The sequence below is a fragment of the Trematomus bernacchii genome, unplaced genomic scaffold (assembly GCF_902827165.1).
Source record: "Trematomus bernacchii unplaced genomic scaffold, fTreBer1.1, whole genome shotgun sequence".
In the NCBI taxonomy this organism is placed as follows: Eukaryota; Metazoa; Chordata; class Actinopteri; order Perciformes; family Nototheniidae; genus Trematomus; species Trematomus bernacchii.
The window spans coordinates 504,821-524,368 of record NW_022987662.1 but is presented as its reverse complement, the minus strand read 5'-3'; the positions used below and the strand labels follow the sequence as shown (position 1 = coordinate 524,368).

The 19,548-nt window shown below is 41.2% G+C and overlaps 1 protein-coding gene across 2 annotated transcripts in view; it reads left to right on the top strand.

Moving 5' to 3' along the window:
* The window catches only part of ttc13 (tetratricopeptide repeat domain 13), a 28,859-nt gene that overhangs the window by 2,889 nt on the left and 6,422 nt on the right, over window positions 1-19,548 (top strand). Inside the window, exons 3-21 of one of the 2 annotated variants that reach the window (XM_034135526.1) lie at window positions 205-280; window positions 367-437; window positions 562-627; window positions 1,401-1,493; window positions 3,935-4,051; window positions 4,557-4,667; window positions 7,714-7,796; window positions 7,933-8,074; window positions 10,119-10,293; window positions 10,410-10,566; window positions 12,035-12,165; window positions 12,251-12,383; window positions 13,809-13,901; window positions 14,154-14,237; window positions 15,256-15,340; window positions 15,698-15,804; window positions 15,948-16,083; window positions 17,285-17,364; window positions 18,458-18,536. In XM_034135526.1, the coding sequence (XP_033991417.1) occupies window positions 205-280; window positions 367-437; window positions 562-627; window positions 1,401-1,493; window positions 3,935-4,051; window positions 4,557-4,667; window positions 7,714-7,796; window positions 7,933-8,074; window positions 10,119-10,293; window positions 10,410-10,566; window positions 12,035-12,165; window positions 12,251-12,383; window positions 13,809-13,901; window positions 14,154-14,237; window positions 15,256-15,340; window positions 15,698-15,804; window positions 15,948-16,083; window positions 17,285-17,364; window positions 18,458-18,536 (2,019 nt within the window). Of the gene's footprint in view, window positions 1-204; window positions 281-366; window positions 438-561; window positions 628-1,400; window positions 1,494-3,934; window positions 4,052-4,556; window positions 4,668-7,713; window positions 7,797-7,932; window positions 8,075-10,118; window positions 10,294-10,409; window positions 10,567-12,034; window positions 12,166-12,250; window positions 12,384-13,808; window positions 13,902-14,153; window positions 14,238-15,255; window positions 15,341-15,694; window positions 15,805-15,947; window positions 16,084-17,284; window positions 17,365-18,457; window positions 18,537-19,548 lie in introns of both variants that reach the window. The other variant, XM_034135525.1, reaches the window with a different exon arrangement.

Below are 19,548 nucleotides of genomic sequence, written 5' to 3'. Positions count from 1 at the left end.
ATGTTTTTAGATATAGCCCCCTCTGATAACCATCTTGTTAATCTGAGTTTCTTCCACATTTAGTTGATGTGTCGTTGGCTTCACACAGGAAGCTACCATTTTTTTCCTTTTTTTAGTTTAGCGTGCCGTCTTGATAAATGTCTCTTTTTTTTTTTTTGTTTTTAACCCCTACATGTTTTTTGTTCTTGTCTCCACCTCTCACAGAACCAAGCCAAGTTGTTTATAGAACAGAAAAAAATCCCCTTCCCCGTAGATAACCACAACACAAACGAAGAACTTGGTAAGTTTGCTTGATGTTCTAAATACAAAACATATCTTTCGCCATGTTCTCCTGGTTATTCATCATCCTTCGTTCTGTCATTGCAGCTATAGGCTACGTTCTGATAGGCAACGGTCTTTATGATGAAGCCATCAAACACTTCTCACTCTTATTACAGGTGTGTTTTCATTTTGCCGCACTTTTGCTATTTTGTCAACCCCTTTAAATCCTTTCAAACCTAGAGTACAACTCCCTTTCTCTCTGATGCATTTGACAATATGTTTTTGACTCTTTGATATAAGGGTGACCCGGAGTTGGTCAGTGCCATCTATGGGAGGGGGATAGCTTACGGGAAGAAAAGCTTACAGGTGAGTGGTTGATGACAGTTTTTTTTTAAACAATGTTCTATGTTGTTGTATTGTCTTCAACTTCTCTGTGTTTGGGAAATCCCCAAAATGATTCTTGTATTTTAGTGATCTGAACTTTCTGTGCACATGTAATGCAACCTGGCTTTGAAATGTGCAACAGAGATATAGTTGACTTATTTTATCAACACTTTGCATACGATTTTACAAGCACACAAAGCCTTTAAAAACCCCCAGAAAGCATCAAAGTTATCATTTTTGGCCTCATTAGGATATGAAGTGATTATATCCTCAATGATATGGATGGAAAAACGTGTTTGATTATTTATGAGAAACACATATAATACTGCGTTGTAGCTGTCAGCGAGGTCTTCAGATTACTCACAGCAGATGACTCATACCTACAGAACAAGTTAGATAGTTCCTTTGCTGTTTTCTTTATACATGGAGTTCCTTTATTTGCAATAAATTGGGAGTCTGCGGATACAAAAATAACCGTAGTTGATATATATTAAGAGAAGGCGTTGTTGTCTGTAGGTTTTCTTTTTGCATCATGATGACTGCAGCACTCTCAGGTATGTGGAGGATGACTCGGTGTGTCATTCAATGAATACAAATTAAATCTGTGGCTAGGAGAGAGTGCCCTCCAGTAAAAACATTGGACAGCAGTTTTTAAGCTTTCTTAGTTGTTTGTGGCGCTGCTCCTGGTTTTGTTCACTATATATAAAGGTTTATGTCAACAAAATGTAACCGCCTCTCCTTCCTCTCCATGCCAGGACATAAAGAATGCTGACTTGGCGTTGTTCGAGCTCAACAGAGTCATCACCCTGGAGCCTAACTGGCCCGAGGTCTACGAGCAGCGAGCAGAGGTGAGGCCCGGTGCACAAAGAGTCAATCCTTAGTATCGTTTGGTCTCTAAAACTCCTTTTTAAAAGTGTTGTTCTTAAAGGTCACCTATTATGCAAAATCTACTTCTTCATGTCTCTTCTACATCAACATGTGTCCCCTCTTCTTCATGTCTCTTCTACATCAACATGTGTCCCCTCTGTGGAAAGAGACTCTGAAAGTTTCAGGAACAAAGATTCTCTCTCTTTTTGTCCTGATCCATTTATATAAAAACCTGTCTGAAAATGAGCTGATCAGATTTTGGCCACTTTATGATGTCATAATGATGTTTTGGCTTGTGTAACCATTAGCCAATCACCAACCAAGGTAAATCCCCCCCCCCCCCCCATTCAGTGTGCAGTGTACTTTTGTGGGGGTGAGCAGCAGAGGTGGGGAGAGGCGGGGCTATTGCGTCATCATTATCAGAAACGGATGACCGTATAGGCGACCCCACGGCCCCGTTGGACCCCCCAGAGCGCTCCGTTCCCAGATCTATCCACCTTTGGACCCGTTGTCGTTTGCAGGGTCTGTTTCTACGTTTCCGTTACGGCGTCGTCGAGCTTAAAGGGCTATACGCAAGAGAAATATGCGGATTCAACCCGTTTTCGTTCCCGTGGAGCCTAGGCCTAAGTTCTTTGTAACCAAATCTCTCTCAGAGGGGCGTGGGGAGGGGCTCCTTATTTTCATCTAAAGTAACAGACAGAGAATCAGCACTTTTGAAACAGGGCTGAAACAGAGGGGATTATGGGATGCTGCAATGATCTGTTTGGTGTTTCAGCCAATCAGAGACATGTTCTGTATATATCTGAGACCTATAATATATTGATGAAAAACAGTATAATAGGAGACTTTTAAATGAGATTTGAAGTTCCATAAAACACTCATAAACTACAGCTCTCTGCAAAAAGTAATATCATTGATCTGATCCTCCTGATAACTTATCACCACCTGATCATTGTATGTTTAGATGGGCGTCAGTGAAGCATAACTGGCTCCTTGATGACATGTGATTCACACAGTCCCTTTCTGGTGCAGTGAGAAGCAACACATACAGTATGTTCACTGTACTTTTAGACTTTTTAGGAAGCACACAAAACAGAAGATGGTGTGTGAGATGTTAAAAAGAAAAAAGCCTGTTTTTAAGTAGCTGACACTTTGAAAGATGGGGACGTTATCAGTGTTGATTTGATCCTGGGCACAAAAGCACAGAAAACAGAAAACATCATATGGAAAAACACATTTGTTACATACAAATTGAAGTTGTTTCCCAGGCAAATCAGACATGCAATAACTGTGAGTTTTTACTTTGAAGAATCATACTGCTAGGTTTCACTCTGAGGCCGTTTCCTCTTTGTGAGCCACTTGAAAAACATCTCTGGTGAAATCAAGCTGACATGCAAGTCACACAAAAGCAGTTACACAACCCTGTCTTCACACCGACAGAGAGTCACTTTGTCATTTAGTGTCGCCTTAATATGGTAACTCATTAAGAACAATGCACCAGAACAATTCACCAACACTGTGCAGCCAAAAGACTCCGTTAGGAATTTAATGAGAATTTGAAGTGTTTGTTAAAACATATTCTTCAAGATCCTACATGTAAAAAAAAAAATAGTTTTTACTTGCTTTCTGTCTTGTTGTCCTTACATGTATTTGTATTTAACATAAGAAGTAATCACATTAGAACAACTCTAAGAACTGTAAATGGCCAAATGTGATAAACTTCCTCACCTAAACGTGACTAGTGCGATTTGCATTAAAAAAGATTATCATACATTTCTTTCAGTTGTAATTTAAAACCAGCTTTTCCTAATAGTGGAAGCAGTTTCATATCAAACAAAGGAACCACTTCCTAAAAACCCTGCCATTATTATTATTGTGTGTGTATTTGTCTGCCTAGTAACTGGTGAAGTGAAGTCATGTTGGGAAAGCCATAGTCCTTGTTGGATAGGCAAATCAAATAAAGTGGATTTCTGCAAGAATGATATGAAAATACATGTTGTTTTTTTAACTTTTTATTTATTCCACAAATATATAACATACATGGAGATGTACATAAAAGTCACACCCGCTTCAATTTACAGTCCACTCAAATCTACACGTTATTGCTCACATACACATACATACATACATCACCCCTTTCCTTCCAAGTCTTGGCTAATTATACTTACAGACATTCATTTAAATTCTCTGACCTCTCCCTGGGTAGTCGGTACAGACAGGTATTCTTAGAAATCCGAAACAGGTGCTAGTTAAACATTTAAATATAAAATAATATAATACCCAACCAAAAATAATATGTAAATGAAATAAATACAAATAAACATTAAAAAAAAGGACGTGTTTAGAGCTCAGATCTCACATATTGGTTTCCATACATATGCTGTTTTTATTGAGTGTGTGCTTTGTCTGATTTCCTGTGTAGATCCTGTCTCCTCTGGGTCGAATCAGCGAGGCTCTGGGCGATCTCACCAAAGCCATCCAGCTGCAGCCCTCCGCCCGCCTCTACAGACACAGAGGAACCCTGCTCTTCATCTCAGAGGTGTGATCATCAAACGTTATGTAATCTCCAGCTTCACCTGCCCATCAGGACTAGATTAGAGATATCTTTGTTAATATGGACACAATCAGATGAGAGGGTCGTCTGCTAGTTTTAAGAAGACATGGGGACCATTTTTTGCATATACTGATAAAATGACCTTTGATACTATCCCGGACTGACACACTCTTAATTGGTGTATTACTGCTATGCACTCAATATATGTACGAGTCGAGTATATGTGAGCACTTATTTACAACTGCCATGTATCAAGATCATTTCTTAACTTTGCTCGTGGCCTTTTTAGTTTGTTTTACCAGACAGGCGCTCTGTTTACTCTCCCTCTCCATCTTGTATTTCTTACCTGTTTTTGTATTACCTAAAGCCCAAGTTGATACTCTGTATATACTACTGTTGCCTGTTATTTGTCTGTAAACCGTTCTGTATGTGCATTATGAACATTCATGTCCTCATTCGTCCACATGCTGATCCTGTGCTCTCTCCCCAGGACTATGTGGCAGCTATGGAAGACTTCCAGCAGTCTTTAGAGCTGAAGAAGAATCAGCCCATCGCCATGCTGTACAAAGGCCTCACCTTCTTCCACAGAGGCATGCTCAAGGTAAGGGGGTTTCACAGCAGAAATATGGGTATTTGGTTATGTGTGTGTGTGTGATCTGATTATCAAGAAAAACTGAAAATCAGGCTTTAAAAATAGCGTTCACGGCACAAACATCACGTTTAAGATTTGTATGCCTTACTTAGAGGGACAGTAGGGCAAAAACAGCACCCCATTTTTGTTATTTGTTTCTTTTACTGTCAATAACTGCACGATTAACGTGACAATAGGTACACTGCTCTAGCTAGCGACCTCTCACTGAAAGGAATATAACATTTGTGGGTGCTTAGGAGCATTATAAAAAGCTTTAAACCAATCCACATCTTTTAAAAAGTACACTTATTTGATGGTGGGAATTGATCAAAACAAAAAGACTTATTGATAATATGTTTACAATCAATAATATAGAGCAGGGGTGTCAAACTCAATTTCATCCCGGGCCACATCAGAATTATGGTTGCACTCAAAGGGCCGGTTGTAATTTTAATTATATATAAAATATACATATGTAAATATATAATATATATTAAATAATGTATTATATTACATTGTTGGCCCTGCATTGGATTATTATCAGTTCTGTTAATATCTTCCTAAATAACTACGTCTGAAAGCAGAAGTCTAGGGCAAATAATTGAAAGTAAATATTCAACAATTACACCAATTGTATTGTATATTATATTCTTTGCAAGCTCTTGCGGGCCACATAAAATTAGGTCGCGGGCCGGATTTGGCCCCCGGGCCTTGAGTTTGACACCCCTGATATAGGGAAACACTTTAAATGAGATGTATACAGAATATCAACAAGGACATGCTTTGAAGCTAATGGTGTCATATTTTATGTGCAAACTTAATTACCATCCAATATATACACTAAACCACCTATGAGCAGCTGCAAATTAGAACTAGTAGACTGCTTTGGGAGACATTTTCAGTTTAGGTTTTCTTGATTTTTAGAAGTTTAGCTCAAAAGAGAGTTTGAGCAGCTCTCTCAGTAGGTTGAATTGACCATTCGGGGTCAATACAGCCGTCTGAATCTGAGAGAAAGCTGTGTTTCACACCAGTTTCCTGTGTCTGTTTGTGGTGGACTCTGTTAATGTCATAAGAAACCTCAAAGACACTTCAGGGTGTTATTCGACACATAGGAGGTTGTTCTTTAAAGGTGTGGTGTTATAAACAGACAGGGTTTCCCTGAGGGCTGGGCAGGCCTGATACATAGCTGACTTCCCATCTCATCTTCAGCAGTCCTAACCCTTTACATACATTATTTTTGTACCATTCTCATTAAAGACACACACTGGAAATGTCCTGAAAAGTCCCTAACAACCGTATGTAGACACACTAGAGTTCTTATCTCACTTTTCAAATGTAAGTTGCTTCATTTTGGATTTTATAAAACAACTTAAACATATTTGTCCAACTCTTGCTCGTCAAGTCAAAGTCAGTCAACTTTATTGTCAATCTCAAAATATGTTTGTACACACTTGTTATTGTTGTTATTTTGTAGTCTGTCAAACCTCAATTACAGCACATTCAATGTTTGTCACTCTTTGATTAAAAGATGTCAGATGAAGTGGAGTGCCGAGCTGCAGCTGTTTAATCTGAGGGTTTCTGCTGCAGGACTTTCTGCAAAGCTGCTTCAGTTGCTCCGTTTAATTCAGTCACATGAGTGTGTGGTTTGTTTTTGGTTGTGCTTATCACCTCGGCTAACCAATTTCCTGGGGTTAGCCCTGTGCAGCAGCTACTGAGAACACACTGTGAATATACTGAGAACATTTGACTATCAGAACCAGTTACTCTCTAAAGAGTAGTATAATGATTGAACTCTTATCTACTCTGCATCTCTACATGCTTTTAATCAGTAGTGACTGTGACTGAGTTATTTTTTGTGAGAAAGGGAAATGGTTGTCTGCTGACCCATAAGTGGCCCCTTCCCTCAATGGTTGAAGATAACTACATTTACTCATGTTATATACTAAAGTACAATTTAGGGGTCTTTGTTTTTGACTTGGAACATTTCCATTTCTTATACTTGAGGCACTTTTTATTACATTTACTATAAAGCTTCAATTACTCTTTTAATTGTACATCAAAAAATGCAAATGTCCCCACTTAATGTTTCAGATTTTTTCATTTAAACAACTTTAAAGGTACGTCCACACGGCAGCGTGGCGTGCTTCAACGGACACGCTTCCCATTCACTTTGAATGGGGTGACGTCAAGCTTTGCCGAACTGCATTGTGGTTCCGTCGCGTCGCTTTGCCTCTGTTGCTCGCTTCGAAAGTTGAGAAAAGTTCAACTTTTCAAGCGTCGACGGAAGCGCCAGCCAATCAAATAATATGCCAGTATAAGCGCTAGCCAATCAAACCGCGTGCTTGTGTGTCCGGGGTGGGAGATTAATGTGATTGGTTGTTGGTCGCACGCCAGACACGCCCACCGGCAAGCTTCAACGCGACGCTGCCGTGTGGACGTACCGTTAGAGACTCAAAGAGGGAAAATGATCCACTTTTTCACAAAAATGCTAAATTTGAGAAAAGTCCAAAGGAGCATACACATTTTAAAAGCACAACTTTGTTTCTCCTTGGTCTCCCTCTCCCATAAATATTCTCAAGACCCATCTTATTTATCTTGTGACCCTTACATAATGTGTTTTCAGTACATTAAGATAATAATACAACTGTACTTTTACTTGAGGAGGATTTCAAATGCATCACTTTTACTTATGGTGGAGTACTTTTACATTTGTGTATTGGTATTTTGAATTAGGTATAAGATCGTACTACTTCTATCACTCCTTGCAAGGATTACGTCGTGGAATTGATTTGATTTACACTTTACAAAACATTATTTTATGCATGAACAGAGTTGGCAGTTTACGAGTTCCACTGTGACGACTGTACAGTAAACTAAAATGTGCCATCCCTATCTGGTTATATCTGAAACAAGGTCTGCACCATCTGCTGAGTTTAACATTTTAGGTCAATTCTCATGTTCCCTTTTTGTAATTTCCTGTTAACTCTTGTGTTGTCACTCTGTTTTCTCTCATCAGGAAGCCATTGAGACATTCAAAGAGGCGCTGAAGTTAAAAGCTGACTTCATAGATGCTTATAAGAGCCTTGGACAGGCCTACAGGTACAGAGACCGTTATATACCCGATAACACATGTCCTTTTTTGCATTGAAGGAGTTGAGATTACCCCCCTCTCCCCTCTGCTTCGCTAACAGCATGTGCATGTTGCTCTCTTGGTTTCTCTTCTTCCTCTTTGCAGAGAGCTGGGGGATTTTGAGTCTGCGATGGAGAGCTTCCAGAAAGCCCTGATGTTGAACCAGAACCACATCCAGTCTCTGCAGCTGCGAGGCATGATGCTGTACCACCACGGCTCGCTGCAGGAGGCCATCGGGAACTTCAAGGTGAGGGGGGGGGGGGATACACTGTGGAATTATATAGCTAGGCTTCATATCCTATTTATTTGTTGGGCCTAATATTCGTTTACATTACATTGCATTTAGCTGATGCTTTTATCCAAAGCGACTTACAATAAGTGCATTCGACCAAGAAGATACAAACTAGAAGAAAACAGAATCATATAAGTACATCAGGTTTCATAGAGCCAGAACATTTCAAGTGCTACTCAACTAGCTTTAGATAAGCCAGTCCTTTATTAGGATATAAGTGCTTTGTTAGTCATTCTATCGCTCGAAGTGGAGTCGAAAGAGATGAGTTTTCAGTCTGCGCCGGAAGATGTGTAAGCTTTCTGCTGTCCTGATGTCAATGGGAAGCTCATTCCACCATTTTGGAGCCAGGATAGCAAACCCACGTGTTTTTGCTGATGGGAACTTGGGTCCCCGTCGCAGTGCGGGTGCAGCGAGCCGTTTGGCCGATGCAGAGCGGAGTGCACGTGCTGGGGTGTATGGTTTAACCATGTCCTGGATGTAGGAAGGGCCAGATCCATTCACAGCATGGTACGCAAGCAGCGGTGTCTTGAAGTGGATTCTAGCAGTTACTGGAAGCCAGTGAAGGGAGCGGAGGAGCGGTGTGGTGTGGGAGAATTTAGGAAGGTTGAAGACCAGACGAGCCGCTGCATTCTGGATGAGCTGCAGAGGTCGGATGGCACATGCAGGTAGACCAGCCAGGAGGGAGTTGCAGTAGTCTAGGCGTGAGATGACGAGAGCCTGGACCAGAAGTTGCGTCGTTTATACTGCAGTTTTAAGCTATAATATGTAAAACATTTCCAAAAACGACTAAACCTGTGTTATAATAATAATAATAATAAAGCTTTATTTATATAGCACTTTTCATACAACACATGACGCTCAAAGTGCTTTACAAAATGACACATCACAAGTTAAAAACAAACGACAAGAAATTCCCCTCAGATTATTTGTTAAGAACTTTACAGGTAAAAAATATAACATGTTATCAGGTTGATCGACACAAGGAGGTCAAATGTATGATAATAAAAATAAAGAATGGTTTCTCTCGACAGATAACACACAAGACAACTGAGTCGATGCAACAATATAAAGCCCCATACAACAGTGAACACATAGGTACAACTATTATTTAAAAATAAAATATATGTTTTACATTTGGTTTAGTTTTTTACTACCAAATGTTTCCATACATTTTCCAGCCTGGAAACATTAATAATAAGTTATAGTAATTGTAATTGAGGTAACGGTTCCCTGTTTGCTTTAGTCGTCATCATTTCACTTTAATGTTGAGTTTTTAGCCATATTTCTTTCAATGCTTTTTTGGTCATTTGTTGCACAGACTGTTGCACAGAGTCCAAGAAACCCTGATTTTTAACCCATAAAAGCTCATGTGGGGGGGATTACACTGTTAATTATATGGCTATTATATTCATTTTGTGGGCCTTATACTCGTTAAACTGCAGATTTAGAATTATAATATGTAAAATGTCACATTAAAGTGTCTCAAAACGGCTGTGTTATATATTTGGTTTAAATTATTTCAAATGTTTCCATACATTTTCCACCCTAAAAACATAAACGTAATTATTCCACTTTAAAATTGATTTTTGTACTCATATTTTGTTGGCACATCTCCATTTGTTGCACACACTGTTGCACAGAGAAAAACAGATTTTAAAACCCATAAATGCTTAATTGTATGTTATAACCACCTAATCCAGCTGTTGGTAAACATCTCCTGAATGATGAACAATGGAATAATGCTTACAACGGAGAGGATAACTCCAATGACAACAATGAGGGTGAAAACAACAGCTCCCATGACACCACACTAGTTCAATACGTCAACGTGTCACTATATATTTTGATATTGTTGTAAATGTGAGACCCCTTGCAGCCAAACAAATCCATATTGAACTTCTGTATACCTTAGGTTGGTTAATAACACAAACCATCTTTTTCAGTCCAACCCTTCTTATTGTTCTTCTGTGTTTGTTCCCTTTGTATTTCTCTGCTGTAGAGGTGTCTTCAGCTGGAGCCGTACAACGAGGTGTGTCAGTACATGAAGGGGTTAAGTCACGTGGCGATGGGTCAGTTCTACGAGGGCATCAAAGCTCAGACTAAAGTCATGCTGAACGACCCTCTGCTGGGACAGAAGGCCAGCTCTGAATACCTCAAAGTCAAATACCTCAGAGGTCAGTGTCCACACATTCCCTTTATTTATCCCTATAAAAGAAACCATATGCAGACACTTACTATAACTACAAACCAGTACATTTTAAATGATATCTTGCATTTATTTCCCCACCAGAGTACTCTCGCTACCTGCACTCCCACCTCGACATCCCGGTAGCAGAGTACAACGTGGACCAGGACTTACCGGGAAACTTTAAGAACCACTGGGCCAAGAACCTGCCGTTTTTAATAGAAGATTATGAAGAACAGCCCGGCCTGCAGCCACACATCAAGTAGGTTTGATCGGTCCTATACAGCTGATATTATACTTAGTTTTTTCTACTTTTTCTTGCAAGTATTGCTCTGAGATCAAACAAAAACTGCAGTTAATGTTTAAGATATTAGCAAAATGTAATATAATAAGGTACTTCATTTGTAGCGCAATCAAAGGGGTTTCAAACCAACATATTAACAGATAACTTTTATACATTTTCTTAGTTTTATTTGGTAAAAGTTCATTACACAGTGTGCTGCACGGAAGAGTAATAATAGGGGTCTTAAAAAGTATTAAAAGTATTCAAAGTTGATAAATCAATTTAGCGAAAATGAAGGCTATTAAAAAGTATTAAACGGCATTTTCCAAGGTATTACATTTTGTAGCTTGTTTTCAATAAGTATATAAATTGTCCAAAGAGGTTGTATTCTACAGTGTGCCTGAATGTAATCATTGCGTAGGTGTGTAGTGTGATTCTGTGTAGTTTATTTATGGCATCCCGTTGGATTTGACGTCATCTGAACAGGACATCGCACGCTCACTGCTTGATAGCGCGCGAAGGTCCGTTTACGCCGGTTGTTAAACAACATCGTTGTGGGGAAATGCAAGTTTGCGTCCAAATGGTTGGAAGATAAGGAGGAAGGACAATCAATACTGTATATAGTAAATGTGAGGTAAAGTGTGTCGCCAATGTAACCGGTTAAAACTCGAAGTGGCGATGAGGTCTTAAAATGTATGGAAAGGGTCTTAAAAAAGGTCTTAAAAGGTTTTACATTTGACTTCAGGATTCCTGCATATACCCTGAATAACTTAATTTCAGAAATCATGATCCATCACCTTCCTATTGTTTTGAGCTGTAGTTTGTAGCAAATGCACGAGCCCAGAGCCCAGAGCCCAGAGCCCAGAGCCCAGAGCCCAGAGCCCAGAGCCCAGAGCCCAGAGCCCAGAGCCCAGAGCCCAGAGCCCAGAGCCCAGAGCCCAGAGCCCAGAGCCCAGAGCCCAGAGCCCAGAGCCCAGAGCCCAGAGCCCAGAGCCCAGAGCCCAGAGCCCAGAGCCCAGAGCCCAGAGCCCAGAGCCCAGAGCCCAGAGCCCAGAGCCCAGAGCCCAGAGCCCAGAGCCCAGAGTCAGAGCCCAGAGCCAGAGCCCAGAGCCCAGAGCCCAGAGCCCAGAGCCCAGAGCCCAGAGCCCAGAGCCCAGAGCCCAGAGCCCAGAGCCCAGAGCCCAGAGCCCAGAGCCCAGAGCCCAGAGCCCAGAGCCCAGAGCCCAGAGCCCAGAGCCCATCCAAACAGTGTATAATGGTTCATAGGCAACACCTGCCATCTTTTCTATAAGGCTTAAAAGATCCAGTGTCCTTAAGACAGATTTTCTTATGCCAGAAATCAGCAGAAATAAACATTTCAGAAGCTTTAACAGTAGCCACAGTACAGTCCAGAAATAAACCAATAAAAGTGCACACCTCATAAAAGATTTGTGTTTGTGTTCTGCAGAGACGTGCTGCCTCAGAACTTCGAGAGCTACAGCAGTGAAGTCCAGAAGCTGATCTGCACAGCCGACCACCTGGGGGCGCTCATGCAATACGACACTCCTGGCTTCTTACCTAACAGGAGAATACACAGAGGTACCACTTGATGAATGCTGCAGTTCATACAGACACTTGAAGTATAAACAAAGGCAGTAGAATAATGATGTTTGTGCCGTTTCAGCCATGGGTTTAGCCACTCTGGAGGTGATGCAGGCCATGCATCGGACGTGGAGCAACTCCAAAGTCCGAGTCAACGGGAAAACCAGGCAAATGCAGTGGAGAGACATGTTCGACATAGCTGTCAAATGGAGGAGGTGAGAACTGATTCTGATCATCTGTGTTGAAATAAACACTGTTGAACTACATCCATTCACAGTCTAACTTATCGACTGTTGACATCAGTTATTGAGTCAAAAAGTGGTTACTCTTAACACGGTGTAAATGTGTTTTGACTAGATGAGAAAACAATGATTAAGACACCTAAAACTGTATTGTATTCCAAGAGAAATTAAACGCGGGAGCAACTGTGGATTCATATTCATCTCCTGGAGCTCATCCTAAAACACACAGGATTAAAGGGATAAGAAGACAGATGATTATATATCATAGCCACCAATTTACCCTCTTAACCCTTAGATGCCCTTAGAGTGACTGGACCCTACACTCGTCCATAAGTGGGTCAAAAAGGACCCGTATTAGAATAATATGTGTTTTTATGCCATTTTTGTCATTTTGGTTAAGAAAAAAATCACTTGTTTAATATTTAGTATTATATTTTGGTTCACACTAGAAATATTTTATATTTAATTTTTCACTATTTATAATTTTAGACATTTCTTTTACATTTAGAAAAAAAACGTTTTGAACATATCGATGCAAAGATCTCTGCTATTCTGAGACCCTCACAGTATTCCAGTCCCTTTTCAAAACTCATCTCTTCTCCTCTTGTCTACTCAAAGCCCACCCCCCATCAATCCATGCCGGTTGATCAAGTTTGATAGTCCTATACCCCCCACCCTAACCTTCCCTTATATTGTAAAGCGGTTTTGAGTCCTTGAAAAGCCCTATACAAATATAATGTATTATTATTATTATTATACTGACAGGTATCAGATCTTGCTGTGTAAAATAATCTTCCTGAGAGGTGTCACTTGTGATGTAGTCTGTGTGGTCTACAGTGAATATATTCCTGACAGCAACAGGCGATAAGAATCAAAGGTTCCCAGAGGATCCCATAGGAAATGCATGCGGGTCATTTTTGACCCACTTATGGAAGCTTGGGGTAGAAATACAGAAACTACAATTTCTTAAAATGTGAATGACATGATATCCAAAACATGTTTTTTGAGGAATAGCTGGAATATGAAATGATAAAAAAATGTAATTACAAAGATACTTCAAGAAAACCACCTCACCGGGTCAAAAAAGACCCACTTATGCATCTAAGGGTTAAGTAGCATAGTACATTCTAGACTCCAGATCTGTGTGGTCTTAAAAAGTTATTTAAGGTTAAGAGGACTGAAAAGACGGATACTTAAATAATAAAACATTTATATTTCCATTCCTTGTGTGTCATGGTTTACTTATAGCATCAACTTAAGCAAACTAAATACAAACATGAAACAAATGCACGCTCCCTCAGTCTTTACAGGTTATAGGTTAAATGACATTTACCCAGAGAGTCTTTTGTCCTCAGTTGATTGACCTACAGTGCTAACCATCTTTTCCTCTGCTCGTAGGATCGCAGACCCAGACCAGCCCGTCCTGTGGTTGGACCAGATGCCTGCCAGGAGTCTCAGTCGAGGATTCAACAATCACATCAACCTCATCAGGTAACAGCTTCCCCCTGGAGACAGAGGCTCCCATAAGTCCCTGGAGTGACTTGAATTTCCACATTGCCTTGCTTTGTCTCCTCAGCTTTGTATTGGTAACACTTGTATTGCAATTCATGGTTATACGACACTGTTTGCTCAGTTCTTAATCACAGTAGCCTTGACTCTGACAAACTCACAGAAAGCCCTTCTTCATACCAAAGCAGATCTTTTGACAGTATGTTGAATTTTGATGTCCTTGTCTTTCCTCAGGGGACAGATTATCAACATCAGATACCTGGCGTACTTTGACAACATCCTCGACTTCATCAAAGACAGAATACTGGTGTATCATCGGTAAATTACACCATTACTGAAACATTTATCACAAACAGTTACCATAATATTCTGTCCTGCCTCTGTTGCTGCAATATATTTGTAGTTATTTCCTTTTTTCCATCCTTTGCTTTCTTTGAAAAACTGTATCAGAATTAGTGATGGGAATTATGGCTCTTTGAAGGGAGCCGGATCTTATGGCTCCGTTCCTTTCAAAGAGCCGTTCAAAAGAGCCGGGGGCGGGGTTACTAGGTTTATCTGTGAAATAATCACCAGGATAATGATTGACTGTATTGCCAGACCTAATGTCAATAATCTGCATTGTAAACATGACACAAGGTGGCGCCATATCCATGTCATCATGTCAGTGAATGCACCACTTTGAATTGACCCTCTGTATGTGTTAAGTAAATAAAGTTGCCTTGCCTTGAATGAAATTCATGCAACTCTTAATATTAGATACTGTGTTTTTAAGTGGCAATGGAGATTATTTGATGACGCTGCTTTAAAGGATATGTTGCCTTTACAAATGGTGAGCTTTATCACTGCATGGGTTTTGGTTGAAGTGCATCCAAATGCTGCTGCGTTTTCGTGTTTGGCTCATTTTCCAATCCGAAAAACACGTGGTCTATCTGTCCTGTACCACTTGTTATGACTTCTCTCTCTCGCGTATTCCCTTAAAACCCACCCCATCTCACTCCTCGTGCTGAAACCTACCAATCAGAGTAGGGGCGGGTCTTCACAGAATACGTTTTGGGGAACAAAACCAAGCTTTTTAAAAGGCGAGTGGATTTTGGCAGGCAGTGAGTGCGGACCAACGATTGAACGATAAAAAGAACGGCTCTCACCAAGTACGACTCGGTTCCCCTCGTTCGTACCAAAAGAGCCGTTCAAAAGAATCGGCTCGTTCGCGACCGACACATCACTAATCAGAAAACAACGAAAGACTAGCATCCCCATGTTTTTTTTTTTGCATGAATTTTCTCATGCAGAAATATAAATGAATATTTATTCAACTCTCTCCTGTTTTGTGTCTCAGGGCGTACAACCCCAGAGGACTCTTAGAAGTCCGGCAGGCTCTTGAAAATGTGAATAAAGTAGAAGATCTGCTTCCTATAATGAAGGTAAGGACGAAAAGCGGGATGATTAGTTAAGAGGAAAGTAAACAGAAGATGTGTTCATGAATAAAGTTGGATGCAAAAGTTCAAAAATATTGCTCTCAACTCGAGGCTCTGTTATTGTTACTGCAGTTTTTGAATATGATATAACATAAGGTCCTAATAAGCATATTGCTCAGTTAGAAATACAAAGGGGACCATGAGTGAAGATTGTTTTACCAACTGCCGTCTCAGTGTCTCAAGAAATGAACTCACAATATCGAGTTTTTATTTCGTTGTCTTGTACCAAATACATGCCTTGTATTCGTTCAGCAGTGAAAACCCGGATGGTTGTTTGTGTGTGTGTTTTATTTCCTGAAGCAGTTCAATAGTAAAACCAGAGATGGCTTCACGGTCAACTCCAAGGTGCCGAGCATGAAGGATCTTGGGAAAGAGTACGACGGTTTTACCATCACCATCACTGGAGACAGGTACGAGGGAAAGACAGTTTCCAAAGTATATTTTAAGTGTCGACCTATGACAATGACAGTTTCCACTTTGTTGGAACTATGAAGCCAGAAGGAGATGAACTGATTTACTTGTTCAGATGTTTGAACTGTTCTCTGTGTTTTAGGGTGGGCAACATGTTGTTCTCAGTAGAGACGCAGACGACAGAGGAGCGGACGCAGCAGTACCAGTCAGAGATCGAGTCCATCTACAAAGACCTCACCGCTAAAGGGAAGGCCTTAATGCTGTCCACTGAACTCGGGGTAAGATTCATCTCTGCTGTCAACCAGTCAAAGTCAAAGTCAGCTTTATTGTCAAAAATTCTACATGTGTTATACATCCAGAAATATCGAAATATCATTTCCCGCAGTCCTACAGTGTGACATGTATACATAAAACAAAACAAAAAGGGCCTAGATAACCGGGGTATACAGTTCAAAATGTTAATAATATATTTAAAGTGTTCAAAGTACAGTTTCAGTGGTGTGTGTGTGTGTGTGTGTGTGTGTGTGTGTGTGTGTGTGTGTGTGTGTGTGTGTGTGTGTGTGTGTGTGTGTGTGTGTGTGTGTGTGTGTGTGTGTGTGTGTGTGTGTGTGTGTGTGTGTGTGTGTGTGTGTGTGTGTGTGTGTGTGTGTGTGTGTGTGTGTGTGTGTGTGTGTGTGTGTGTGTGTGTGTGTGTGTGTGTGTGTGTGTGTGTGTGTGTGTGTGTGTGTGTGTGTGTGTGTGTGTGTGTGTGTGTGTGTGTGTGTGTGTGTGTGTGTGTGTGTGTGTGTGTGTGTGTGTGTGTGTGTGTGTGAAAGTCCAGGACCATTTGGGGCAGGGTGGGAGGCAGGGTGGAGAGTTCAGGGGAGAGATGTCAGAGAGGGGGAGAGAGTTCAGCATCCTGACCGCCTGGTGGAGGAAGCTGTTGCCCAGCCTGGAGGTGTGCGAGCAGAGGCTGAGGAACCTTCTTCCTGAAGGCAGAGCTTCCTAACTTTGGTCTTCCATACATTACAAAAAGCAGAATACAGATCAGATCTCTAGACGGCAAAACTAGTGAGGGAATTTAATTCATCGTCTAGAGAATATCACAGATCAATTTACAGGATTGTAGTTGAATGTGTTCAGCAGCTGGTTGTTGTGGAGGATTTTCAGACTTGAGAAAAAACTATCGGACACAAGACACATTTTGACTTGATTAAAAGTCAGTCAGTTCAACTTAGGCTCAATTCCTCATTGTTCAGCTTCTAGTTACTTGATCCAGACTGACAGCTGTGTGGACAATGTCCTTATTGTAACAGCTGAAACAGATACCTGGAACAATATGAATGCCCTCTTTTGTTTAGTTTTTTGTCTCTTTCACCCTTTGTTGTTTAACTGAAAATAAAGACAGTTCATAGTGAAGGCAGTTTTAAATTGAAGGATGTGTCTGTAAATTCTTGCCCCGTCAGTTCGTGACTAAACGGTCGTCTGTCTGTCCTCCAGGATGCAGATGCTGTGTGTAACCTGATCCTCTCCCTGGTTTATTACTTCTGCAATCTCATGCCCCTCTCCAGAGGATCCAGGTAATTCAACATGGAAACAGCCTGCAGTCTTAAGATGTTCAAAAGGTTCAACTATTGTGCAACTAGCGCCTCGTCCACACGGTTCCGTTGCGTTGAAGCTTGCCGGTGGGCGTATCTGGCTCACGACCAACAACCAATCACATTAATCTCCCGCCCTGGACACACAAGCACACGGTTTGATTGGCTAGCGCTTGTACTGGCATATGATTTGATTGGCTAGCGCTTGTACTGGCATATGATTTGATTGGCTAGCGCTTCCGTCGACGCTTGAAAAGTTGAACTTTTCTCAACTTTTGAAGCGAGCAACGGAGGCAAAGCGAAGCAACGGAACCACAATGCAGTTCGGCAAAGCGTGACGTCACCCCATTCAAAGTGAATGGGAAGCGTCTTCGTTGAAGCACGCAACGGAACCGTGTGTGGGATGCGTAACTGTCATTTTAGCTTGCTTTTTGAGTGGGATCCCTGTTTACAGTTAACTTTAAAAGTGTTTCCTTACTTTAAAGTGGACCTATCATGCTATATTTGAATAATATAGTGTAGGACCATACCTATATAAGGCATATTTATACTTTTTTCTTTTCAAAATACCAAACCGATCATGCATTTTAGCCATGCCTCATTTCGCTCAATTTGCACTTTTTGCAAGGGCAGATTCTGTGAGAACAGCACCATCTAGAGGCCTGGCATATGTACTACAGCGTCTCCAGCGCTTTCGAACGGCAATGGCCGTGGCTGTCTCCTCCTGATTGGTGGAGTTGGCCCAATAGCCGTAGCGCCACTGTCCTGACGTCAGGACAGTGTTCAAATCTGGATCAGTTTTTATCAGATCCGTTGCAGCCCCTTTTTTAGAGATTTGGGTATGGAGGAAAATAGAGAGGGTTGTGTTTTCTGACACTTGGTGAGTTCCCTGGAATACCGGCGACACATATTCATGTATAAAAGACGTACAAAAGTGCATTTTGCATGATAGGTCCCCTTTAAGATAGATTTTGGAAACTTTTGAGTAAACTTTTCTTACTTTTAGCGTGCTACAGAGCAGTTCAGTTTATGATGCTAGTGTGTAAGAGTGTTTCTCTGATGTTCCTCTCCTCAGTGTGGTGGCGTACTCCGTGGTGATGGGAGCGCTGATGGCCAGCGGGAAGGAGGTGGTCGGCAGGATCCCGAAAGGAAAGGTAAACATAAACAACCTTTCAGACATTCCCCTCAGTATGGCAGACCTTATCACATGTCAGATTAATGTTAAGTACAGTTAAAGAAACAGATGACTTCCTTGCATTAATCATGATCACTGTTACACTTTTCGTGCGTTTAATTTCTGCGCTTCAGTTTTTTAAACTACAAAACATTGAGATTATTTTATTTTGTTACAGGTGATTATTCTCATGGCATACGAATCCCTAAGCACCCTTTGTCGCAGCAGAAGAGTTCAAAATAAAAAGAACACCAATAATAACACAACTATCTACCTTTGACATCCACGCCAACTGCGTCAATGAATATTCAGCTTTACATAAAGCACCTGAGAATGGGAAAAGGAATAAAGTTAAAGTCTGAATATAGTGTCTGACCAGAAGAGAAAACACTTGTTTCTTTTGCTTTCCTTTAACTTTCAGCTCACCAATTTTTATTCTAGCTGTGCAGTGTTTCCGCCAGACCAGGGCTGAGAGGGCGTCCACCCCGAGAGCGGGGGGGGGGGGGCGGGGTGTGACGTCACGTTGTGTCACGTGACTTGAATTTTGAATTGAGCCGTCCCTTATAGATACTGTTGGGGAATTATTTTCCAAGGCCCATAACTTTGACCCAGTTTATCAGTTCAAACTGTCCTGACTGAGCACACACACCTGCAACCTTGGCTGCTGTGCTATCAGTGTTTTGCCTCCCTGTTCCTGCCTGTTGGCGTCAGCTGATAGAGGTGTTATGGTTCTATGTTGTTATGCACAATGTTGATTATTCTCTCTGAACTAGCTAAATACACGGGTCTGGGGGAGAGTTCTTCAGAATTGACGTGGCAACTCTACCATGAAGTCAGAACCTCTGGCTCTTGACTTGTTTTGTGAATTCTCCGGCCGAAGCTCCTAATAAACCCATCAGTGTTTGACATCAAAGCTCCAACTCTACCCTGTGTCTCATTCCTGAGTCGGTGACTCCCACTGCAATTGCTACACAGAAGTTTCCCCCCACAGA